Source organism: Ochlerotatus camptorhynchus, unplaced genomic scaffold (assembly GCF_037179485.1).
Source record: "Ochlerotatus camptorhynchus isolate MF236.1 unplaced genomic scaffold, CSIRO-AGI_Acam_v1.1 ptg000185l, whole genome shotgun sequence".
Taxonomy (NCBI): Eukaryota; Metazoa; Arthropoda; class Insecta; order Diptera; family Culicidae; genus Ochlerotatus; species Ochlerotatus camptorhynchus.
Genome location: NW_027040675.1, coordinates 3552747 through 3577381, shown reverse-complemented (window position 1 = coordinate 3577381; position 24635 = coordinate 3552747). Strand labels below are relative to the sequence as shown.

The window sequence follows — 24635 nt, the reverse complement described above, 5'->3', positions numbered from 1 at the left end:
CCGGTAGCTGTTCTGTTTCCCAGATCCTGACTATCATCCGGTGCAGGCAGGTGGTCAACTTTTCTGGGCCCATCTTGATGAGTTCGGCTGTGATACCATCCTTACCAGCTGCTTTGTTGTGTTTAAGCTGTTGAATGGCATCCTCAACTTCCCTCAGCGTGGGAGTTGGGTCAGTTCCGTCCTCTGCTGCACTTACGTAGTCGTTTCCTCCATTGCACTGGTCTCCCGTGCCTACGTTCTTCTCGCCATTCAGGTGCGCATCGAAGTGCTGCTTCCACCTTTCAATCACCTCACGTCCGTCCGTCAAGAGGCTCCCGTCCTTATCCTTGCACATTTCGGCTCGCGGCACGAAGCCGTTGCGGGATGCGTTGAGCTTCTGGTAGAACTTTCGTTTTTCTTGGGAACGGCACAGCAGCAGTTCCATTTCCTCGCACTCCGCTTTTTCCAGGCGGCGTTTTTTCTCCCGAAAGATGCGGGTCTTCTGTTTCCGCTTCAGTTTATACCGTTTCACGTTCCATGCTGCAGCATTACCGCCCGCGCTGCGTTCTTCTCCTCCAAAATCGCTCTGCACCCCTCGTCGAACCATTCATTCCGTCGACTTCTTTCCACGTACCCGATGGTGCTCTCGGCTGCGTCGGTTATTGTTGCTTTTACTGTACTCCAGCAGTCCTCTGGAAAGGGCACATCGAGCTCGCCCTCCGCTGGCAACGCTGCCTCGATATTCTGCGCTGCGAGATTTTAACTATTATTTCTATCAAAATTACTATGCATTTTGAGCAAGCATAGTAGTTTTGTCAGAATCATAGTAAATTTGTTAACACTCATAGTCAACTATATTGAATTCATAGTAGATTTAACGGTAATTAGCGTGATTATATTGAAAATAAGTGTTTTCTGCAAAATAGTATTCCTACCTATGGTCCTTGTTTCAGTGTATACTAAATGTTCGCTAATTAACAATTTCCAGGGTGGCCACTGGTTTAAGAAATTAAATTCTTGGTTTTTTTCCCAGGTGCCCATAACATTTTCCCCGGTCATGCTGGGTTAGTTGGGCATTTGAGTAGTTGTTTTGAGCCAATTTTAACATTTTTGGGTTGCACTGTTGCAAGGCTATACTCGCTCGAAGGTGGTCCATTTCGTTCGTGGACACCCTTTATGCACTAACACAGGAATGTTCTTTTTGTTCTATCCGGAAAAATCTTGTCCAATTGGTTTTTTTAATTTGATGACCGTCTTGCATTTCTCATATAATTTATTATATTTTATATATTATCTCAGATTATAATAGTTTACGATTTTATTTCTTGTTATCTTTGTGTTTCTTGTGTTGTTGTTTCCATTTTTTTTTGTGGTTGACCCATTCAGCTTCCGTCCATGTTTTGTTTGTTTATTTGCAAAGTTGTGTGTGAATCAATCAGCACACGTGTACCAACCAGAGAATGCCAATGCATAAATAGCGCTAATATCGTTTAGTTATTTAGCTGCGACCACCGCCGTTTTTGTTTATCTGCAGTTGATTGTATTGTTGTTTTGTTTTTAAATATTTATAAGTGTGTAGCTTCTAACTTCCCCTCTATCGGTTCCCAAAAACCTTTTCTCCTATATTACCTCTCTTTCCTCTCTTTCAGAATAACTCGAAAATAAAAATCAATCAATCAATTGTCTTTGCTTATTGTTTCGTCGTTTTTTACTCAGCTATTGACTCCGTGTTTGTGTGTGTGTGCGAGAGAGTATGTGTCTCGTTTAAAATCGGAAACTTGATGCGAAGACATTTTTCAACAATCAACAGCACTAACTAAACTCATCTATGTGATACGGTATCTTTTACTACGTAATCCTCTCAATGGTAGCGCAACAAACGGTTAAGTGTAGTGAATAGTTAGGATGGCAGCTCAGCTTTCTTTTTTATGTTTAAATCAGAATATTTAGAAGACAGAGTTCAGAAAGAGACCTAACAAGAAGAAGAGAAAAGCCCCTTGAAACTGTTATAGGGGTGCATCAGGGGGGGGTGTAGAAAGTATCACGTGCAAGGTAATTTAGTATTGAGGGGAGGAAATTTCTTCCCGTAGGGTGGTGTAGAATTGTTACCTAATATCTAAAGAGATTGGAAATTATATGTTATACTAATACCTATTACTAATTAAAAAATTTGGTATGGTTTATGCGATTGCGCGAGTCACTAGCGTCACTTCGCGTTTGTTGTTTGTTTTTCAAACAAAATTTGTTTCTAACCTTTTAACCTTATCTCTCTCTCTAACTAAACAGCAACGACTGGAAATATCCCGATCGGGTGAAGGGGGGAGGAATTAACGCAAAAAATAAATGAAATCTACACGGTTCTGTCGTTTCGAGATGGTACGTATACAGGGTTTTTCCTTGTCCGGATGCATTCGCTCGCAGTTGTCGAAAGTTCGATACAAATATGACGCAGCTATTCCAAATTTTGATATTCAAGCGGGTTTACTTTTCGTGTACGTTTAATATTCGGCATCTTCTGGATATTATTGTAATTGTTTTCGTTCGAGAAACTACGATTCAGGATTTAATTCAAAGCGTTTATAACTACTATTCCGGCTTGGTAGTAAGGATTTGTAGTTTGTTCTGCTCTGTTCTGTTTTTTGCAACCTTGCAGTAAGTTAATCTAAATTAAGTAGTGATGTTTCGTGTCTATCATTATTGTGTGAGTAGTTTTTTTTTAAGATTCGTATTTTGTTCGATTTATTTGCAGTTATCAGTTTAAAAGAAATCATGTGTGAGACTTGATAAGAACTAGTTTAGTACAACGTTCTACTTGTGGGTAACTCAGGGTACAGTAATGTGAAATCGATTGCGAAATGCTGAAAGTATTGCAACTGGAAGGGGGGAACAATTCTATACCTTTTTGTTAAATGTTTTCATTTGATCGTATGGACATTTTCCGGATTTGAAAAGTCAACCTAGTTCCATTCTGAGATAGAGTATTCCGTTATGAGATCTTCGTGTAAATTCGGCTTGCTAGGAAATTAATTGAAATAAATACGTCAGGCGTCGAATTGGTTACCCCCTGTTCCATGGTAGAAAAATAAACGAAACCCCGATTATATAAAAACAAAAACAAAACTATACATTCCTTTAAAAATAAACAAAAACTGTACAATTTGACTCTTGGGGGGCATCTTTCCCGAGCAGAAAGACTACGGGTTTCTACAGTGCGCGGTTCGTCGTGGTACCGACTCGAACCGCGCAGAACACTAACAAGCACAATGCGTCGTCGTCGTCGTCGTCGTCTGTCGGAGCAGTTCGACCAGAAAGACGACGAATCAAACCAGGTACGCCACACTGGTAGTGTCCATGTGCTGGATCAGCGTACGCATGAATGCCATCTCCTTGCGAGCGTTCTCGAGAATTACCTTCGGATCCTGGGACTGGCAGCGCAGCAGGTTCGGTGCGAAAACCATCGCCAGGTTGGACGAGTCCATCTTGGTGTTGACGACCACGTCCGGCAGGGCAAACTGCTGCAGGAAGTGCACTAGGTAGGTGAGGACCTGTCAAGCGGAAGTGTTATGAAAATCCGGAAAACTAAATCGACGAAAGTTTGAGGTTATACCAATCGATTGATCTTTGGTAACTTGTCCACAATGGCAGCCGCCTCCGCGGGATCTTCCGTTGCTACGCAATCTTCATACAGGTCGTCCGGGATGAGCGGATCGTACAGCTCACGATACCACAGCTTCAACAAACTGGCAGGCGCGTGTGCATCTAGCAGAAAAACCGGAAATCAATTGGTCAAATCCTAAGAACTCCTAAAATTTTGCCTACTTACCCATAGTTTCCTCTTTTTCCGGCAACTCCCACCAATCCAGACGGTTCTTTAGTGTGTTAACTACATCCACATCGGCTGGCACTCGGAAGATTCCCTCGGTTTGCTTTCCATTCAACAGTAGAACCTGCAAATTCAATCCCAACATCAATCCAGATTCACCAAAAATCTAATAACCCCAATCGGGGTGCACCCCATTTGGCATAAACGCGAATAAAGCATATTTTTCAAACGTGAATGCCTTGAAAAATGTGCTCAGAATTCCCTATAGGATCTATTCTTTGTGTTCTCTAAAGATGATTACAGGAACAACCTTGAAATTCTCCATAACCTCAAAACTTCGTTGAAAATTTCCTTGAAACTTTCTTCAAATCTTCTTTCAAATACTCCTAAGAGTACATACATAGGAAAAAAACATGTTAATTTAGGTGCTCTGAGACTGACATCTTGACGTTAATTTTGACATAAAACTCAGTCATAACAGACGCGAAATTCCGCTCAATGAAACGAAATTTTCGTCCGGCAACGCACTTTTCAGTCTCGAAGCACGTTCGCTTGCAGTTATACCAAACGGCATTATACCAAAGGGGGTAACCCCCCCCCCCCTCCCATCCCCTTCTCCCATCTCACCTGTTGTGACAACGTCGTCTGAATCCACGGCAGCTGCAAGTCCGGATACTTGTCCTTCTGCAGTTCCATAACCTCGCCGAGCGTGTTGCCAAACATACTGTCCCGGAAGATTTGCTCCCGCGCCTGATTGATGTCGTCCTCGGTTGGCTTCTTCGCCTGCTTCCGTCCGGAGCTGCCGATCCGATCCAACCTCCGGCAAGCGATCGTTGCATAGTGCGAAATCTGCACATGGATCGGCCACTTACCGACCTCCGGAAAACTGGTCGCAAACGTCGGATCCCTGTGCCTGTTGATGTAACCGAGCAGCGCCGGTTGGAACGTTGGTGACGGCGGAACAAACGACAGGCAGATAGCCATCAATTCCCAGCCCCGAATCAGCGAGTCCCGGCTAGGATTCTCCGTCGTTTGCCGACACATCTGAATGTACAGTTCGTCCCTCAGCTGCGCTTGACCCATCGCCATCGCAATGATGTCGATCGCCACCGAGTTCAAACTCATCCCGACCCGAGCCTTCCGGTCACCCATGTAGATCTGAACCAGCTTGAACAGCTCCGTGGCCATCTTCTTCCCGGCCTTGTCTCTCGCCAGCGAAAGCATTGGCCTACTGATGGCATTCGGCGTCCAACTCAGCATATCCTGGATGGATGACTTCTTCCGGAAGATACCCTTCGAGTGAAGATTCAGATTGTCCTGCGCAAACTTCTCGATATCACACTCCTTCAGCAGAGCCATCTCCGCAATCTTCCCGTTATTGCCCACACTGCCCGGACTGTGCGAAAGCAGATTCTCCTGGAACCTCTGCAGCAGCGTCGCTTTGTTCACTTTGTTCTGCTGGCCCTGATGCGATCCCGTCTGACTACTGTCCGCCGAGGCACCCCGATCCACAGAATCCGTAACAAACCCGGCACTTTCGAAATTCTGCTTCGCCACATGGAACGGTGAATACTTGTGCAGCGGCGGATGATTCTTCACCGGGCTGTAAATCTGATCCTGGATGCTCTCCAGCTTCGCCGTAACCTCCTCCGATCTGAAAAAAAAAAGAAATCGCTGAATTGGAAACGATCCTTTCGTGATTACCTCAACCTCTACTTACATATCCTCCTTCTCCTCGCGATCGCCAAAGTTAAAATCGAAGTTGTAGTACGAGACGCCTCCTCCGCCGTCGTTCTTCCGGTAGGCACCGTACTCCTCGTACGGATAGTGCGACAGGTAATCGCCGTGCCCATCGGAATGGTCCGAGTCTTCGTTGTCCGGTTCGTGACCGGAAAACGAGTGCTCCGACTGGCTGTCCGAGTGGAACGAGTCCGAATCGAGGAACTCACCGAACCCGTAGCAACCGGACAGTTTCGCCTGCTCCAGGATGTAGTGCTGCAGCGGTAGGAGGTGTTCGAGTTTCTCCTGCGGAAGAAGGATGAACAAATTAGAGGTTTCGCACTGCCTAGGCCTACAGTCCACTTACCTTATCCCAATTGCAGTACAGCGGCGACGTATTCCCATTGTCGTAGTCGAAATCGTACCCGGTTCCCTGGTTGTTGTGATTCCTGCTTTTCTTCCTATCCTGTTGCGGTTGCTGTAGTGCCTGCTGCAGCTGCTGCGGTTGTGGACCTTTGTTGTGCGACGAAGAATTGTTCGAGGCAACCGTGTGCGTCGATCCGGATCCGGATCTCTTCTCCAGCGTTAGCTGTTTCTGCTGTTGCTGCATCTCCTTGTTGTGTCTTTCCAAGTTTGGCTTGTTTAAATTCAACGAAAACTGATCCTTACTGGTGGCCGTCTTTTGAATAGCGGCGGCGGCAACCGCTGCCATTTCGGTTTGACTAGAAGACAGCTTTCCACTGGAGGAGGAAGTCTTCTGCAGACTGGCCGTCTGCGGTCCACTTCCACCTCCCATCGAAATCGAACTGGGCGACACTTTGCCCTTGTCGATCTTCATCTTATCCAAGTACTTCTCCGGTTTGGTGGTAATGTCCAGATTGAACAGCTCGGAATCATTACTTTTCTGACTAGATTTGTTGTAGCTGCCGGCATTTCCGGAGACGACGACCGCGGCACTTGGGGAAAGTTCTACGGCCAAGGCCGAGGGCCGTTGGATTCTCTGCTGATGCTGTTGTTGTGCTTGCTGTGGACTAATGGGACTCTGCGGACTGGAATCGCTCGAGTGTTTCTGCGGTACGGACGATGACTTCGAGGAGGATGTGGTAGTATGGCGCCGCCTGGTGATGGGGGTATTTTCCACCGATTTGAAGTATTTTTCGTGCATCGAATCGTCGCTGGCACCGCCGTTGTTGCCATCGAAACTGCCCTTCCTGTGGGACGAGCTGGAGGAACCGCCGTGCTGTGGTTGTGCGGCTTGCGGCGAAGCGTGATGAAGGTAGGGTCGCCCGGACACCGGAGTTCCAACCATGGGACCAGCCGATGTGATCCCCGCCGAAGACAGGAAGCTCCCCGAGCGAGTTAGTGAGATCGATGATGAAGCGTCTGCAATTGTGGAAGTGGTATGAATTGCTATGGGAAGTCAATAATGAATCAGTAACTCACTTCCAGGATAGTCGAAGCTCTCGTGCTTCGACACTAGTCCACTACCATCCTTCAGTCCGGTACTGCCCGACTTGGAGCCCATACCATCGTGTATGAACTTCTTCTTGAACTGCGGAGTGCTCATCGAGTGCGACGGAGACGACAGGTTACCTCCGCCGCCGCCACCGCCACCACCGCCGGCCAGATCTGATGAGTTGGACATCGAGTACGATAGCATCTGGTGCGGTGGTGGCAGTGGAGAGTGATGTAGTGACGAGATGCCCAGCTTCTCCGTAGAAGACGACGGTACCGAGTGTGGAATGTTGTGCGAGCTGGAACTTTCCTGTAGCATCCGGTAGCTGCTTTGGGTGAAAGTGGGACGAGAACAGAGACAGATGTTGATCGGATTAGGATGATTTGAGCCTCCCAGAACCAGAAAGATCTACCACCAACCACCGGAGAAGGGCGCGAGAAAGACTTACCAGTTGTCCCCGGCGGAGTTACCCGTGTGCTTTTTACCGTGTGTTCCGGAACCTATCCGTAGGCTGCCACCGTCCTGCATGCGTCGGTGGTGGTAGCCGTGGGCACTGGACAAACTGCTATCGCTGGACTTACCCGAGTCCAGGTACTTGTGACTGCTGCGGGACGACGTGCCCGAGTTCGGGTGGCCGTGCCTGCAAATTTTATGAGATTCACCCGTACCGGTGCGGCCTACCGAAAACCCTGCATCAGTGACGGTGGTTTTGGGTGGTAGTCTGGTAGTTTAGGTGCGCACATCGAGATTTTGGTTTTTGTTTTAGACACAGAAAGTCACACGTAACGACGCCAGGAAGAAGGCAGGTGGGTAGGTGAACAGAAGATTTTTTGGTGGTTGATTTTGTGTCAAGTGCGTAGCATAAATACATAAAAGAAAAGAAGAGAAAAAACGAAACAGAAAAGAAGGTAAAAATCTCACTCCAGTAGCAAACGAAGGTTTTGAGGTTTTCACAGTGGATGACGACGATGATGGCCTAGTGAGACCACCGAACAAATTCGATAAGCCATACAAACAAACAAATACCGCAAAGCACAGGATTCAAACATTCCACTTGAAAGGACCTCAACGAAAAACTAACAGCTTATTACGATCTAAACTACTTCACTCCTAACTGTCCTACCAACTAGCAATCGCTCGTCCAGTACTCACCTATGCTGCAGACTGTGCCTCCCCTGTGGACTGGCCAGCAGGTCACTATTGCTTCGTTTATCGTGAGGCCCACCACCACTGCCGCCACTACCCCCACGATGCCCGGAACTGGAACTCCGATGGTGATCCCGATCCCGGTAGTCCATCACCCCGGTGCCGGTCCGATGGCCGCATGATTTGCCAACCGTACCGGAACCGCCGCCGCCGCCACCACTGCCGCTGTGCTTTGAACTGTGATGGTGCTGTAGAGTCCCTCCGCCGCCATCCTTCCGATCGCCCGGATCGGTGTTCTGTTTCAGGGTCTGTAGCTTCGCCAGCGGGATGATATCACAGTTCTGCGGTCGATGCCAAACGGTTTTCTGCGAGGCCACATTGTAGTAGTAGAACCGGCAGGTGTTGGTGTCGAACAGCTCCCACCACTGGGACGCATCGGTGCGCTTGATGTTGACGCCCTGCAAGCAAAGGGGAAAGACAGTGTGTGAGTCATTTGTTCTCGCAGTTGGGATCGGATCGGTCGTAAACTACATACATATACGCATCTGCAACAGATCTGATTAGCAGAACGCGTGGATGGTAAATAAATAAACACAGCTTGGTACTGTGGAATGGATATGTGGCAGATACAGGGCAAGCCGGTTCAAGAAGAAACGTGATCGTGCTAAATTTGTCTTTAGGAAGCAATTGTAATGCATTTGATTTTTTTTAGTTTCTCGACCTGGATTCTAAATGCTAATATCTGGGACTTCAAATTAAAATTCAGTTTTATGTTTTGTATTTTTCATTTTTGTACTCTCTTCGGTCCCAAGCTAATCGATTCACCCCTCGAAACATAAGAAAATCTACTAACCCCTCATTTTATCTGTCAAACTTTCATAGCGAATCAAAACAAACATTGTGCAGTACTAGAATTTTAACTAGAATGGGGTACGTTAATCGTTTGCTTGGACCAATAGGCTAGTCAAGTAATGAGCCAATTTAAAATCGATAGTTTCATATTGATTGTTGATCATACTCTATGCCCAGGGAAGTCGATAAATTTTCCAATAAGAAAAATTCCTAGACCGAACCCAGCCACCTTCAGCATGGTCTTACTTTGCAGCTGCGCCTTTACCGACTGAGCTAAGGGAGGCCCCAAATAATTTTGAGAAACGATTTTGATTACTGTAAAGCAGCGTTTCTCGATTTATGGGTCGCAACCCACCGTTGGGTCGCAGGCTGTTCCCAGGTGGGTCGTGGAAATTCAGATAATGTTTAAAAATTCCGTGCAAAATTCATCTGAATTAAAAATTACGTTGGGATAATACAATTTTGTTGAAACATACTTTTTTAAATGCTTTGCCGTTTTAAAATTATTTTCGATTTTCAATGCCATTTTGTGATCAATGGGTTATTTGGGTAATATTTAGGTTGTTTACAACCGTTTACAAGCCAGTTTGGATATTATAAGCCATTTTTTACTTTTTTCGGGACATTTTTGACATTTTAGGACCATTTTGATATTTCAGTTCAGTGTTGGGAAAATATCAAAAAATCAAATCTCACCAACGCCCAAGATCACGCTTGATTTTCGTAGACAAAAATCAACAAGCAAACAACTGCGGTTGATTTTGCAAGCTGTGATATCGCAGCTCGGAATATCAAGCTAACAAAACTCACCAACTGCAAATCTCACCAAACTGTGGCGAGATTGAGGCTAATGGTTTTTGCTTTACTCCCGAATGCAACCGAAACCGAAACTTCCATAACGGCTTGCAGCAGTCCTTTCGCGTCTGCCATCGGTGAAGATTAAAAAGAGATAGCAAACTATGCTTTCCCTTTCTAAGAAAATGATGTGCAATGGAATCATTTTTGTGTCGAGTCAACTCTCAGCTTGATTTTTGCACGTTGTGAGTAGTCTCGCAATATCAAAGGAGCTTGTAAAATCAATATCAAGCATGATATTTTGTTCCAATATCACGCGTGATATTGCGAGCGCATGAGAGCGGAAAAATATCAATTGATTTCTGATTTTGCCAACACTGTTTCAGTTCTCTTTTTAATTTTTTTTTATAAGAGTTGTCTGACCGTTTTTGTGATTTTAAAAACAAATCCAATCTAGGCCATTTTAGTGTTTTGATGCCATTTTGGTCATTGATGGTTAGTTTAGTTATTTTGTGGCCATTTTTAATATGTTGACGTTCCTATACAATGAATTCAGCTCATCGAGGTTGGTTAAAGTTTACCCGGTTTTTGAACAGCTGGAAAAGTCGATATTAAATTGTCATTACAAGCAAGAAATCATTAAAATCGACCATTTGTTTTGTCATTAAATGGGGTTAACAGTACAAAGTCAGTACATATTTGAAATTCATTTATTTTTCCAATTTTTTAATTTTTTAAACTTTTTTCCAGAGAGTTTCTCAATTTAAAAAATTACCGAAAAGTGGAGGCATGGATTATTGCTTAAGGGAGGAGTACACTTTGATTTTTCAAAAAAAATGCATTTTTTTTGGCATAAAATGTTCCTTGGGATGTATACTTTAAATTAGAAAAGACTCCAAGTCCGCCAGAATATTCCTTACCGCTTTACGAAGCGATTTCCTAAAACATGTACCGGCGTGCTGAGAGAGCAATTTTATATTTAAACGCGTTTATCTCGAAACGGGGTTTTTCAAACTGGCGTGGGAAATAACTCTAACCAGTTATCATCAAATTTGGATATCGCCTAGGTTTTCTTGTTCAGAATTAAATTCTGCTTAGAAATACGTATCCACATTTTCGATGTTGTCAAAAATTGATTTTTAATCCACGATTTTGTAAGCATTTTTAGGGTGAAAAAATGGACTTGTTTTTTCTTAAGGCACAACTTTTGAAAAAAATAATTTAAAAAAAAATCGGAATACGTATTTCCAACCCAAATTTCATTACTAATCAGGATTTTTGTTCGATTTATGTTCCAGGATCACATGGAAAGGAGTATTTTCCCACGCCGTTTTCCGACTTCCGCACGAGGACGTCCGCGTGACCTGGTGCACCGGCCACGGGGAGACGCCAATCGAGTTCAAAAAAATACAAATTGTAGTTCGAAGGATGACTAATAAATGGGTTATAACATATTTGCCCTCCCTGAGTGTTTTATTGCTTAAAAAAAATTAACGAAAATGCCTTACTTTTTGGACGTTCAAAGTGTAATACCCCCTTAAGGTTATGTTGGTGTTTTCTAGATGGTTTTGATAGTTTTCAGGACATTTTCAAAAATCGTTTCAGGCTATGTTTTACATTTTCTAGGTCATTTTGGCGTTAAATGTTGGTCCGCAGACAGTTTCTTATACCATTTCATTGATTTGAGGTACTTTTCTATTTAGTTGTAATACTGGTTATTCGTATTGATGGCGCTTTCATTGTGTTCAGACCATTGTGGCATAAATGTTGTGTTTTCATAAATATTTTTTGGCGTTTTGAAGCTAGTTTGGAAATTTTAAGGTAATTTTGGCTTTACAACATCTGTAGTCAATATTGTTGGGTCGCGAATTTATAATATTTTTCAAAGTGGGTCGGAATCGAAAAAAGTTAGAGCCGCTGCCGTAGAGGCATTGAAATCCAGATACCTTGTTCACAAATCTGGACACTTATAAATGTGCATCATTAAGGCCAAATGTGATCTAAATTGTACGCACATTTTATGATGATCCTAAAGTAGGGTGACTAGGTATTAGGTTTTATCCCTGTTTTCCTGGTCAAAAGTTTAAAAAAATTCCTGATTTTATAAATCATGTTTGTAGCCAACAATTGACAATTTTGATGCTTCTATTAATTTTATTTAAAATTTATATGAATTTGCGAATTTTTCATGTTTAGAAATTCAAACCAGTTTACCTAATAAAAACTAATACAAAAATAAGCTATTCAAACCGTGAAGTAATGAAATTGGGTTGTTAGCGAAATACTTAAATAAAACAGCAAAAAAGGTTATCTTCCATTTAATTCCACTAGGTAAAAAAGTCTAGGGGATGAGTACTTAAGGGGGTTAGATTTTGATAAGTTCTTTAGTGGGAATGACACTGATGAAGACTGCACATTGTAGTCGAAATACGTATCTGCCATGGATACCAAAATTAATTAAGTGGAATTAAATGGAGGATAACCTTTTTTTGCTGTTTTAACTATTCAAACCACTGTACTACATTTTGAGCCTCGTTAAATGCTGATGCCTCCGTTTAAATGGATTTTCTGCATTCATTATTAAAAGATTCCTAAACTCTAGTTCCTACAAACCAATTTTGATTTTTTCACCAAAGTAAACCGCTGCGTCAAATATAGGCCCCCAGAATCCCCTCGCTAAGGCCTGTTCATAAACTACGTAGACAGTTTTTTTGGATTATTGACCCCCCCTCCCCCTGCGTAGACAATTGTCCATACAAAAAAAATAAAATTTGTATGGGCCGTGGATAAAAAAAAGAAAATCATTTTGAATGTAATATAGCGCTGTTTTTATTATGAATATCATAGGGTAAATGACGGCTTCGGAAATACCTTATTCTATTATCGTAAGGGGGTAAACAATGTACTTGATAGCTCAATTTTGGCATGTAGATACATTGTGTTTTAAAGAATCTATTGGCCGAATTTGAGTACTCTAGGACTTTGTTTTCTCCCCTGACGATTATAGGTTAAGGTATTGCCGAAGCCGACATTTCCCCTATATAACTTTGAAAAATGTCAATCTTTATATTTCTCTGACCTGAGCGAAAACAATTTTGCGGGACCACCCCTTGTGCAGGAATCTGCTTTGGCCTACTTTAAGATCAGAAAGTATTGCAACTAGTTTACTTGTTTACTCGATATACATATATCCATTTCAAGCAATATTTTAATATTTTTTATGTTTTGAGAGTTGGTGCACAGGTCGATTGAGGTTAAGGTGACTAGAACTAACTAGAAAATCATCATCACCAGTAATTAAAAAAAAATCTCGAGAAATTAGCAGATCTAGCATGCCATGACTTGTTTCTCTTGTATTGTTTGAACCCCAAGAAACGAGTAAAAATATGGAGTAGGGTTTCACAACATTTTAATGCGTTAAGGGGGATTTCCGGTTCAATTGACCTAAACTTTGGATTTTTTTTTTCCAGGGAACTGGTAAGAGTTTTTTGTCAAATCTTTATTGATTCTTGCTCTACAACTGAGAATTTTTTCAAGTCCAAAAATCCAAAATGGCGTCCAATATGGCGGCTGCCCGGCGGGTACTTCCCAAAACTGCGAGCAGCCTAGAGGTCGCAAATCGTCACCTAGAAAGAAAATCGGCTCAGTTTCTTGAAGAGTATAGTTCAGAGAATGGAATGAACTAGAATCTTTGAAAAATCTCAAAATTTGACAAAATGGCGGTAACTAGGTAAATGACTTTTTTCAAATGCCCGCCATTTTGTCAAATTTTGAGATTTTTCAAAGATTCTAGTTCATTCCATTCTCTGAACTATACTCTTCAAGAAACTGAGCCGATTTTCTTTCTAGGTGACGATTTGCGACCTCTAGGCTGCTCGCAGTTTTGGGAAGTACCCGCCGGGCAGCCGCCATATTAGACGCCATTTTGGATTTTTGGACTTGAAAAAATTCTCAGTTGTAGAGCAAGAATGAATAAAGATTTAACAAAAAAACTCAGGTCTCTAACTCCAGTTCCCTGGAAAAAAAAATCCAAAGTTTAGGTCAATTGAACCGGAAATCCCCCTTAAGGGAAAGGGAACGTCATTTATTTTTTTAAATTGAAAAGCAATTTTTTCGATTAAAACCGAAATTCTGTCAATGAAAATGTGTTCACTACGTTACAGTAAAGGGTGATACGGTCAAAATTTGGTCAAGGGAAAACGCGTGTAAATCGGTGAAATCGTTTATTTAAAAAATCAAATTAAATTTCTTTTTCAAGTTCAATTAGTAAAAAAAAGCACGTTGTTGGCGGCGTACCACTCCATGGCCTTTTTACCGTAATGGCAAGATGCCAAATCCGGCCAAAACAGTACGGAACAACCGTGTTTCTTCAGGAAAGGCAGCAGACGTTTATTCAAACACTCTTTCACGTAAATTTCTTGGTTGACAGTCCCGGAAGCTATGAAAATGCTGCTTTTAAAGCCACAGGTACAGATGGCTTGCCAAACCAGATATTTCTTTGCGAACTTTGACAGTTTCATGTGCTTGAAAAAATATGCTACCTTTCCCCTTCCTTTTGCCGTATAAAACTCCTGTCCCGGAAGCTGCTTGTAGTCGGCTTTGACGTAGGTTTCGTCGTCCATTACCACGCAGTCAAACTTCGTCAGCATCGTCGTGTACAGCCTCCGGGATCACGCTTTGGCCGTCGTATTTTGTTTATCATCGCGATTTGGAGTCACTACCTTCTTGTAAGTCGATAGTCCGGCTCGTTTTTTGGCTCGATGCACGGTTGTAGACGATACACCCAGCTTATTTGCGGCATCTCGGAGAGAGAGGTTAGGGTTTCGCTTGAAACTACCGGCAACTCTCTTTGTTGTCTCAGCGGCTTCCGGTTTTCGATTTCCCCCCGATCCAGACTTCCTGGCTGTCGACAAACGTTCCCCAAACACTTTAATTACATTTGTAACGGTTGATTTGGCAACTTTTAGCGATTTTGCCAACTTTGCGTGCGAGTAGCTCGGATTTTCGCGATGCGCGAGCAAAATTTTGATACGCTGCTCTTCTTGCTTGGACGGCATTTTGACAACTGAAGAGTGAATTCCAAAATCAAAATAGGAGCAACATTCTACACACACACACCTTCAAAATGAGGGGTGTTCAGGTTTTTTAAATGCAAAATTGAAAGAAATACGTCAAGTTGATATTGACCAAATTTTGACCGTATCACCCTTTAGGCTAGCAGAATGCAATAAACACATGTTCATGGACGCAGTATTGGTTTTTAACGATAAAAACAGCTTTTGAATTTTTGAACATTAATAACGTCCCGTTTAACTTTAATTTTTTTTTTGGAAATGGTTATGAAGATAGGACTTACACACAATTTATTTTAACACCCTTAGCTACCAACTAATATTATCCACGGAATAAAATTTGAGTTCTCGGACAAGAAATCACGAGCTCAAATATCATCCCCGGACAAGTCACGAACAATCCAAGAGTTTAAAAGTGACTATAAAGGGCGAACACGAAATTATTGCGACACCGAAAATATCATGCCAATTTTCTTATAATGTTTAGAATCCATCCAAAATTTTAGAGTAGTTTTATACATATATTTACTTCAAAAATCAAAAGAAAAGTTAATCGATGGAGCCTTGAGTGTAAAATTGAACGCATTTTCGCTTGATGCCCTCCATCAAAGTCTTTACAGTGTCATCCGGTACCAGTTTCTCAGTTTTTTTTTTCCATTTTCTTAACATGTCCTTCTCGTCTTTGACTGTCTTCTTGCTCTTCCGAAGTTCCCGCTTCATTATTGCCCAGTACTGCTCCACCGGGCGCAGCTCCGGGCAGTTTGGCGGATTCATGTCCTTTGGAACAAAATGGACAGAATTGGCCTCATACCACTCCAGGACACTTTTAGAATAGTGGCATGATGCCAAATCTGGCCAAAATAGCGGACCTTTGTCGTGCTGCTGCAAGAACGGCAAAAGGCGCTTCTCGAGGCACTCAGATTTGTAGATCTCGCCATTTACTGTGCCCTTTGTCACGAAAGGCTCACTCCTCAGTCCGCAAGAGCAGATGGCCTGCCAAGTGAGATATTTGGAGGCGAACTTCGACATTTTCTTCTTCTTAAATTTGTCGTCCACATCGAACTTGCTCTTGCCGGTGAAAAACGCCAACCCCGGAATTTGCTTAAAATCGGCTTTTATATACGTTTCGTCGTCCATCACACAGCAGCCATATTTTGTCAGCATCTTCTCGTAGAGCTTCCGTGCCCGAGTTTTAGCCGTCGATTGTTGCCGCTCATCGCAGTTTGGGAAGTTCTGTACCTTGTATGTATGTAGTCCAGCTCTCTTCTTTGCATTCTGGACGTAGCTCTGCAACATGCCGATCTTTTTAGCCAAATCACGGCTTGAGACGTTGGGATTGCTTCACCTTTCCCTCCGTCTTTTTGTTCTCCGGTCCCGGTTTTCTTCCAGCTCCTTTGCCGTGGTCCAACGTCAACCGCTCCTGGAACCGCTTCAACACTCTGGAGACGGTTGAATGGTGAATATTCAACATTTTTCCCAACTGCCGGTGCGACAGGTCAGGAAATTCCAGGTGTTTGGAAAGAATTTGTTCTCTCAACTCGCGTTGGTTCACCTCCATTGTCGTTGAATCGAAAAACACGACTTCGAGTTTGACAGCATGTACACAATACACATCAATGAAAAAGTGTGCAAAATTTGGTTGATTTTTACCCAATGGTAAAAAAGTTATGCCCTGTTGAATGTGTCGCAATAATTTCGTGTTCGCCCTTTAATAACAACAACCTTGAATTTATCCACTTGACCCTACTTATTTAAATTACTACAAAGTTGCTCAGCGGCGCCGGTGGAACCCCAGCAGGCCTGGGTTCAATCCCAGTCGGCGTCGCCGGGATGTTCTGAGGCATTACATCACTGATCACGCCTTCCTTCGCAAGGGAAGTAAAGCCGTTGGACTCCGGTTCATGAGTTAATGGATCGATAGGTGTGGGAGCTGCCTCCCTGGCGTCAGTAGCATTGGTGCTCAGCACGGAAAACAAGATCGACGGAAAACAAACCAAGGGAAAAATACAAAGTTGCTCAAATCCGCATTAAGGGAAGAGAAGCAAGATTTTGGACAGGGAGCACACCGGAACATGCCCGGTGCAAATTATCATGTATTTTAATTTTGATGTGATTTTAGTTTTCTTCAGATTCTGGCTACTTTCCCTGTGGCACCCGGTGCTTGTGTGGTCAATGTATTCTTGGTTATTGAACATTCAGGCGGTATGTCGCGTTGGAAGATAAGTTCTGACTAATTTCGAATTTTGATTACTTCCTGAGGAACTCCCGACCAAGCTATGGCCAATATGGACCCTGGTACAAAATATAATCGTTAGAAATGTTGATTTTAAATTCTCATGTGATTTGATGTGTAATATGGAAGATTTTGGCCCAAGTCACGTGTTGGCATGCTTCCCCGAAGGTACCTGGAACATGTCCGGATGTGGCCAATGTGGTCCGGGGCACTCGATATGACCAACATTGAACTTGGTTTCGATTTCTCATGTGAAATCCAAGTCAGAAATTGGACACTTCCCCGGGGGTACCGGGAATATCTACAGATGTAACCAATATGGTCTTAGGTACTTATAATAGCTACTATTGTACTAGGTATTGAATTGTCATGTGATTTTAGTTGTCGCATGATGAATTTTGGTCCAAGTTAGGATTTTTTTTCCCACTTATCCGGGAGTATCCGGAACATATCCGGATGTGGCCAATGTGGTCCGGGGCACTCTATATGACTACCGTTGAACTTGGTTTTGAGTTTTCATGTGATTTGAGCTGTCGCATGATGGGTTTCGGTCCAAGTCAGAAACTGGCTACTTCCCCGGGGGTACCTGGAACATCTACAGATGTAGCCAATATGGTCTTAGGCACTTATTATAGCTACCATTGTACTAGATTATGAATGATCATGTGATTTTAGGTGTCGCATGATAAATTTTGGTCAATGTCCAGATGGGACCAATGTGGTCCTGAGCACTCGATATGATTAACATTTAACTTGTTTATGAGTTCTCATGTCATTTAAGATGTCGCATGATGGGTTTTGGACCAAGTCTGAAACTGGCTACTTTCACAGGGGATATCCGGAACATGTCCAGATGTGGTCTTGAGCACTTTATATAACTACCATTGAACTAGGGTTTAAATTATCATGTTTTTTTTTTAACTCTTTATTGGTTCCAAATTCAAAACAAATTACATTTCATTTTAACCTAGGTGCTCCAGTTACTACAGTAACTTACCAGCCTTAATTGTTATGATATATAGCTAAGTGTGTTTACATTGTTCCTGTCTTGGCAATTCAGTATTTTAAACAGGTTTTTTAAACCTGCATGTCAGTATAACAAAACTAAATAACTAAAACTAAATCTTATCTAAGTATAAAGGGAATTAATCGTTGCAATTGAGGATTGTAACGATTTTTGCCGGAAATTATTAATTATTTTGTTGGACATTTGTGCTAAAGTCTCAACATTCGAAATTCTATGTACTTCGGTAGTACTGTACCAGGGAGGCAACTTCAAAATCATCTTCAGAATTTTGTTCTGAATCCTTTGAAGTGCTTTTTTCCTGGTAGTGCAACAACTAGACCATATTGGCACAGCGTAAAGCATGGCCGGTCTAAAAACTTGATTAAATATTAGAAGTTTATTCGTCAGGCAAAGTTTGGATTTTCTGTTTATAAGAGGATACAAACATTTTATATTTGTTACATTTGGCTTGAATGCCCTCAATGTGATTTAAAAAAAGTTAATTGTTGGTCAAGTACTAATCCAAGATATTTCACTTGACTTGACCAAGAAATTGGAACTCCGTTCATAGTGACAATGTGACTACTACTAGGTTTCAAAAACGAAGCTCTAGGCTTGTGTGGAAATATTATAAGTTGAGTTTTGGAAGCGTTGGGAGAAATCTTCCATTTTTGTAAATAAGAAGAGAAAATATCTAAACTTTTCTGAAGTCTGCTGCAAATAACACGAAGACTTCTTCCTTTAGCGGAAATGCCTGTGTCATCAGCGAACAAAGATTTGTGGCAACCCTGAGGCAAATCAGGGAGGTCCGAAGTAAAAATGTTATACAATATAGGCCCAAGAATGCTACCCTGAGGAACTCCTGCTCTAACAGGTAGTCGATTAGATTTGGAATTTTGATAATTTACCTGCAGAGTTCTGTCAGTTAAATAATTTTGAACTAATTTCATAATGTAAAGTGGAAAATTAAACTTTTTCAATTTAGCAATCAAACCTTCATGCCAAACACTGTCGAATGCTTTTTCTATGTCTAGAAGAGCAACTCCAGTTGAGTGGCCTTCAGATTTGTTTGAACGAATTAAATTGGTAACTCTCAAGAGTTGATGAGTAGTTGAATGCCCATGGCGAAATCCAAACTGCTCATCTGCAAAAATTGAGTTTGTATTGATGTGAAGCATCATTCTATTCAAAATTATTTTTTCAAAAAGTTTACTTATTGAAGAAAGCAAACTTATTGGACGGTAGCTAGAAGCTTCAGCTGGATTTTTATCCGGCTTCAAAATTGGAACAACTTTTGCATTTTTCCATTTATCAGGAAAGTATGCCAAATGGAAACATCTGTTAAATAATTTTACCAAGAAAGACAAGGTACTCTCTGGGAGTTTTTTGATGAGGATATAGAAAATTCCATCATCACCTGGAGCTTTCATATTTTGAAATTTTTTAGTTATAGACCTTACTTCGTCCAAATCAGTCCCCCAGGAATCATCAAAAATATTTTCCCGAGAGAAAATATTCAGAAAATCCCGAGCAACCTGATTCTCAATAGGACTAGTAAGACCCAAACTGAAATTATGGGAACTCTCGAATTGCTTAGCAAGTTTCTGAGCTTTTTCCAAATTTGTTATCAAAATTTTACCACCTTCTTTAAGCGCTGGAATTGGCTTTTGAGGTTTTTTCAAAATTTTCGTGAGTTTCCAAAAGGGTTTGGAACTTGGGTCTAATTTAGAAACATTATTTTCAAAAGTTTTGTTCCTCAGGGCAGAGAATCGTTTTTTAATTTGTTTTTGCAAATCCCGCCAGATAACTTTCATGGCAGGATCGCGTGTTCTTTGATATTGTCTCCTACGGACATTTTTAAGACGGATCAAGAGCTGAAGATCGTCGTCTATTATAATTGAATCGAATTTAACCTCGCATTTTGGTACTGAGGCAGCTCTTGCTTCAACTATAGAAGTAGTCAGAGATTCAAGAGCATAATTAATTTCATCTTTGGTTTGCAAAGGAATGTTTGGATCGAAGTTATATTCCATAAATATTCGATATTGCTCCCAATCAGCCCTATGGTAATTGAAAGTAAAGCTGTTGGGATTAGAAATTATTTCTTGGGATATTTCAAAAGTTACTGGAAGGTGATCAGAACCGAAGTCAGCATGGGTAACCAATTGGCTACAAAGATGACATGAATCAGTTAAGACCAAATCAATAGTTGAGGGGTTTCTTGCAGAAGAAAAGCATGTTGGGCTGTTTGGATATTGAATAGTGTAATAACCTGCAGAACAATCATCAAACAGAATATTACCATTGGAATTGCTTTGAGCATTATTCCATGAGCGGTGTTTTGCATTAAAATCACCAATAATGAAGAATTTAGACCTATGACGGGTAAGTTTCTGAAGGTCACCCTTGAGAAAATTCTTTTGCTGGCCTACGCATTGGAATGGCAAATAGGCAGCTATAAACGTAAGTTGTCCAAATTTTGTTTCAACAGAAACTCCCAAAGTTTCAAAAACTTTGGTTTCAAATGAAGAAAGAATTTTATGTTTGATTCGTCTATGAATAATGATGGCAACGCCACCACAGGTTCCATCAAGACGATCATTTCTATAAATTAAATAATTTGAGTCCTTCTTAACCTTATGGCCAGGTTTAAGGAACGTTTCAGTTATAACGGCAATATGCACGTTATGAACTCTCAAAAAATTAAATAGCTCGTCTTCATTATCTTTAAGAGATCGAGCATTCCAATTTAAAATGTTTAATGCTTTAAAATCCATTACTGAATTTTAAAGTCATGACAATATTATTAGCAAATTTTACTCCAGTTTGAATAGCATCAAACATGGAGTTAGATTTAAGCATATCAGAAATCATGTCAATTAATGAATTTTGTAAAAATTCCATTTTAGGAGCAGTAATGCTTCCTAAGTCAAAATTGTCAAAATTTCCGTTAGAACGTTGGTTAGTATTTTAATTTCTACCCGCTGCAATAGCAGCATAGGTAGCTCCATTGAGTGTACCCCATTAGGCATAAATACGTTAGGCATACGGACGTTAGGCATACAGACGTTAGGCATAATGGACGTTAGGCATAATATACGTTAGGCATAATGGACGTTAGGCATAAAATACCTTGCTGCTGTGCAACTCTAGAAACCTGCTTAACCTGTAAACCTGTAAACAATGCTTAAATTAGGCTTAGCGTTGAATAAAAAATGATACAAGTTAAACAAACATAGTTTATTGAATAAGCACAGTTTGGAATCCATTATTTATCAAATCATAAGTGACGTATCTACATATTTACTTAGATCCATGATTAGTAGCGATAGTGGTTAAGTAATCTTACAATGAAAACTCAGCTTAGTTTTGAACTATATCTTGAAATCAATCGCATCTAGAAATAAAAAAAATCACACATTTGTTGTAATATATTCTTACACACATACTGCAAAAGTCAAAGAAGAAAAGGTTTTCCTCAAAGAACAGCTCATGAAATAAAGAATGGTGAATTCTGTGATTTTTCATTCAATAACAAAAAAAAAACAGCCAAGGTTGAATAAAATATGATGCTAAAGAACAGCTCATGAAATCAAGAATGGTTAATTCTGTGGTTTTTCATTCAATAACAAAAAAACATACCTGCTGCTTCCAGGATTTCCTGCCATACTTTTCGATACAACGATTCTGATTTTGTTATCATCAGAATGAAAACTAGCGGAACCGTCTGCTGATGTGAGGGAGCGATACTTCCATGAACAGTGACGAGTTGCCGAAACAAACAAGGAACTGTGGCAAACGTACCATCTGTAACCCAATACTTTGCCTGTCCAAAACGTCGTTCATGAGTTCCAAAAATTAAGGCTCTTTCATTATTGTCACCGAAGTCAGCAATCAATAGACGGTCTCCATTATCATCCTTCTGGAATTCATCCGGTAGATTATGCCTAACGTCCATTATGCCTAACGTCCTTTATGCCAAACGTCCATTATGCCTATCGTACATTATGCCTAACGTCCGTATGCCTAACGTACGCATGCCTAACGTCCGTATGCCTAACGACCGTATGCCTAACGTCGTGCACCCATTTGTACCTACGGGTACGAATGTAGAATTTGTTCCTCGCTGACCGTTGTTAACAGCAGAGGAATTTGTACCTGGTCGGAAACGTGGAGCGTTTCTTACCTGGCGGTTAGAACGAGATTGTAGGATCGCTTTGCGAGTCTTACATTCCCAAAAATTGGATTTGTGGTTTTCACAACAATTTGAACATTTAAATTTCTTAGGATCTTCCTTCACAGGACAGTCGTCCTTTGCGTGAGAGGAATCACCACAATTCATGCATTTAGCTGGCATGTAGCAATTTTTAGTTCCGTGACCCCATCCCTGGCACTTACGGCACTGAGTGAGGTTTTGGAAATTTCCTCCAGTCTTCCTGAAGTGTTCCCACTTCACTCGGACATGGAGCATAAGGCTAGCTTTTTCTAAGGCCATAAGGTTGTTTAGTTCACTAGACTTGAAGTGAACTAAATAAAAATCATTAGAAATCCCGTTGCGCGAATCGCCAGGACGGGATTTCATTTTCATTTTGATTACTTGGAGTGGCACAACTCCAAGTAATTTTGCCAGTTCATCTTTGATCTGATCCAGGGATTCACCACTGGGCAGTCCTTTCATGACAACCTTGAACACACGTTCAGTTTTGATGTCGTAAGTAAAAAATGTGTGCTTCTTCTCAGTAAGATACTTGAGAAGACATTTAAATCCGTCCAAGGTTTCAGCCAATACACGGCATTCACCCCGACGTCCAATTTGTAGAGAAAACTTAACTTTCACGAAATTCAAAAGTTCCATGCGAAGAGCATGGAAATCGGTAGTGGTTATCACAATAGGGGGAATCTTTTCCTTCTTGGCATTAAGCCGGGAAAGTTTACTAGAATTTTTCTTGGATGATGGATCATTCTCATCATCCGTGAGCAAATCAAATTGATTACTCAAATTAATTTCTTCAGAAGGGGGGTCAAGAGTTTGCCCCTTTCTTTTGCGTTTAGGCGCCATGGCGGCAGTAAATTTTTTATCCAAATCGACTTCCAAGCAGATTACTATAAGAATCTGAAGGATCGAAGAGGAATTTTCCAAATCGATATCCAAGAAGGATTACCTCGGGTAGGGTCCAAACAAGGATCGAAGAGGAATAAGAGGAGTTGAACAAGGTAGAAATTTTTACAGGTTGAGCACTGAAAAGTGCTGTTTAAATTTGTTGTAGCTTTAGGTAGTAGTAACACTTCCTTAAGCAAAAAGCAAATAGATCCGCACGGCAAGAGAGCACGATGCGGACTGAATTTAAATTATCATGTGATTCGAGGTGTCGTATGATAGGGTTTGGTCGAAGTAAGAAGCCTGCCAGTTTCCCGGTGATACCTGGAACATGTCCGGAAATGGCCAAAATGACCTTGGGTACTCTATATGACTAATATTGAGCTTGGTTTTGAGGTGTCACATGATGAAATTTGGTCCAAGTCAGAAATTGATCATTTTCCCGGGAGTATCCGGAACATGTCCGCTTGGCATATTTCAATCTTAAGGCCCGTATTCAGCGGAACATGTTCCGACCATACATCTGGAACCTGTTGACCGATTTCAAAAATATTTAATAGCGTTCGATGGGACCATGGTACCGGTTGGCGGATGTTACGTCCAATTTGGTTCACGTCTCTCAAATATTGTAACATACTAATAATCACACACAGACATTTTCCGAACTCGTCAAGCTGAGTCGAATGGTATGTGGGCGCTCTGGGCCTCGGATCGAAAGCCAGTTTTCCAAGCGATATGTATACACCTGTGTTCAATATAATAACAGCGCATGCCGATTTCCATACAAAATGGTCAACTTTGACAAGTTGTAATTTTGTTCTCTTAAGATCAATTGAGCTGAAACGTTCGGCACAGAACTACAAATATGTTCAATTTTACGATTACAAAATACCAAATTTTTGGAAGCACCTACTGGAAAGTGAGACACTAGATAAAATAGTTCAAAATAACATCATGTCAAAGTTGACCATTTTGTATGTAAATCGGCATGCGCTGCTATTATATTGAACACAACTGTATATACAGCCATTCCATAGCAAAACGATATAGGTAGTGGTTCTCAGAATGTCGTAAAAATGGGTAGTTTTGTTTCTTATCGCAAAATATTAGAGCCGTATGTTTTATTATTTTGTGGTGACCATTGCCATGTTAGGGTGGTCCAAAAAATAGATTTTTTTTTTCAAAAATGACTTTTATTCAAAGTTCATAACTTTTGAACCACTGGGCCGATTTCAAAGATCAAAATAACAAACAAAAGGTAATTAAAAATACTTTTAGAAAAAATATAATGAAAAGATTACGTTTTAAATGCGTTCAGGACATATAATCTCAACCATGAAAGAATTTGTTTTTTTTTTTTTCCTTTGATTTGTTTTCCGTCGATCTTGTTTTCCGTGCTGAGCACCAATGCTACCGACGCCAGGGAGGCAGCTCCCACACCTGGACCCTACCTATC

At 41.4% G+C, this 24635-nt stretch overlaps 1 protein-coding gene across 4 annotated transcripts in view; it reads right to left on the bottom strand.

Moving 5' to 3' along the window:
- Positions 1-1632: 1632 nt before the first annotated feature.
- Positions 1633-24635, bottom strand: part of RhoGAP93B (MyTH4 and RhoGAP_KIAA1688 domain-containing protein RhoGAP93B) — a 161723-nt gene continuing 138720 nt past the window's right edge. For 2 of the 4 annotated variants that reach the window (XM_065223168.1, XM_065223170.1), the window contains exons 3-11: positions 8130-8581; positions 7426-7698; positions 6965-7305; positions 5889-6904; positions 5523-5827; positions 4430-5456; positions 3803-3926; positions 3587-3738; positions 1633-3524 (exon numbers count right to left, since the gene is read on the bottom strand). In XM_065223168.1, coding sequence (XP_065079240.1) covers positions 3300-3524; positions 3587-3738; positions 3803-3926; positions 4430-5456; positions 5523-5827; positions 5889-6904; positions 6965-7305; positions 7426-7698; positions 8130-8581 — 3915 coding nt within the window. In that variant the 3' untranslated portion in view covers positions 1633-3299. The remainder of the gene's footprint in view (positions 3525-3586; positions 3739-3802; positions 3927-4429; positions 5457-5522; positions 5828-5888; positions 6905-6964; positions 7306-7425; positions 7699-8129; positions 8582-24635) is intronic. The other 2 variants (XM_065223169.1, XM_065223172.1) reach the window with 2 other exon arrangements.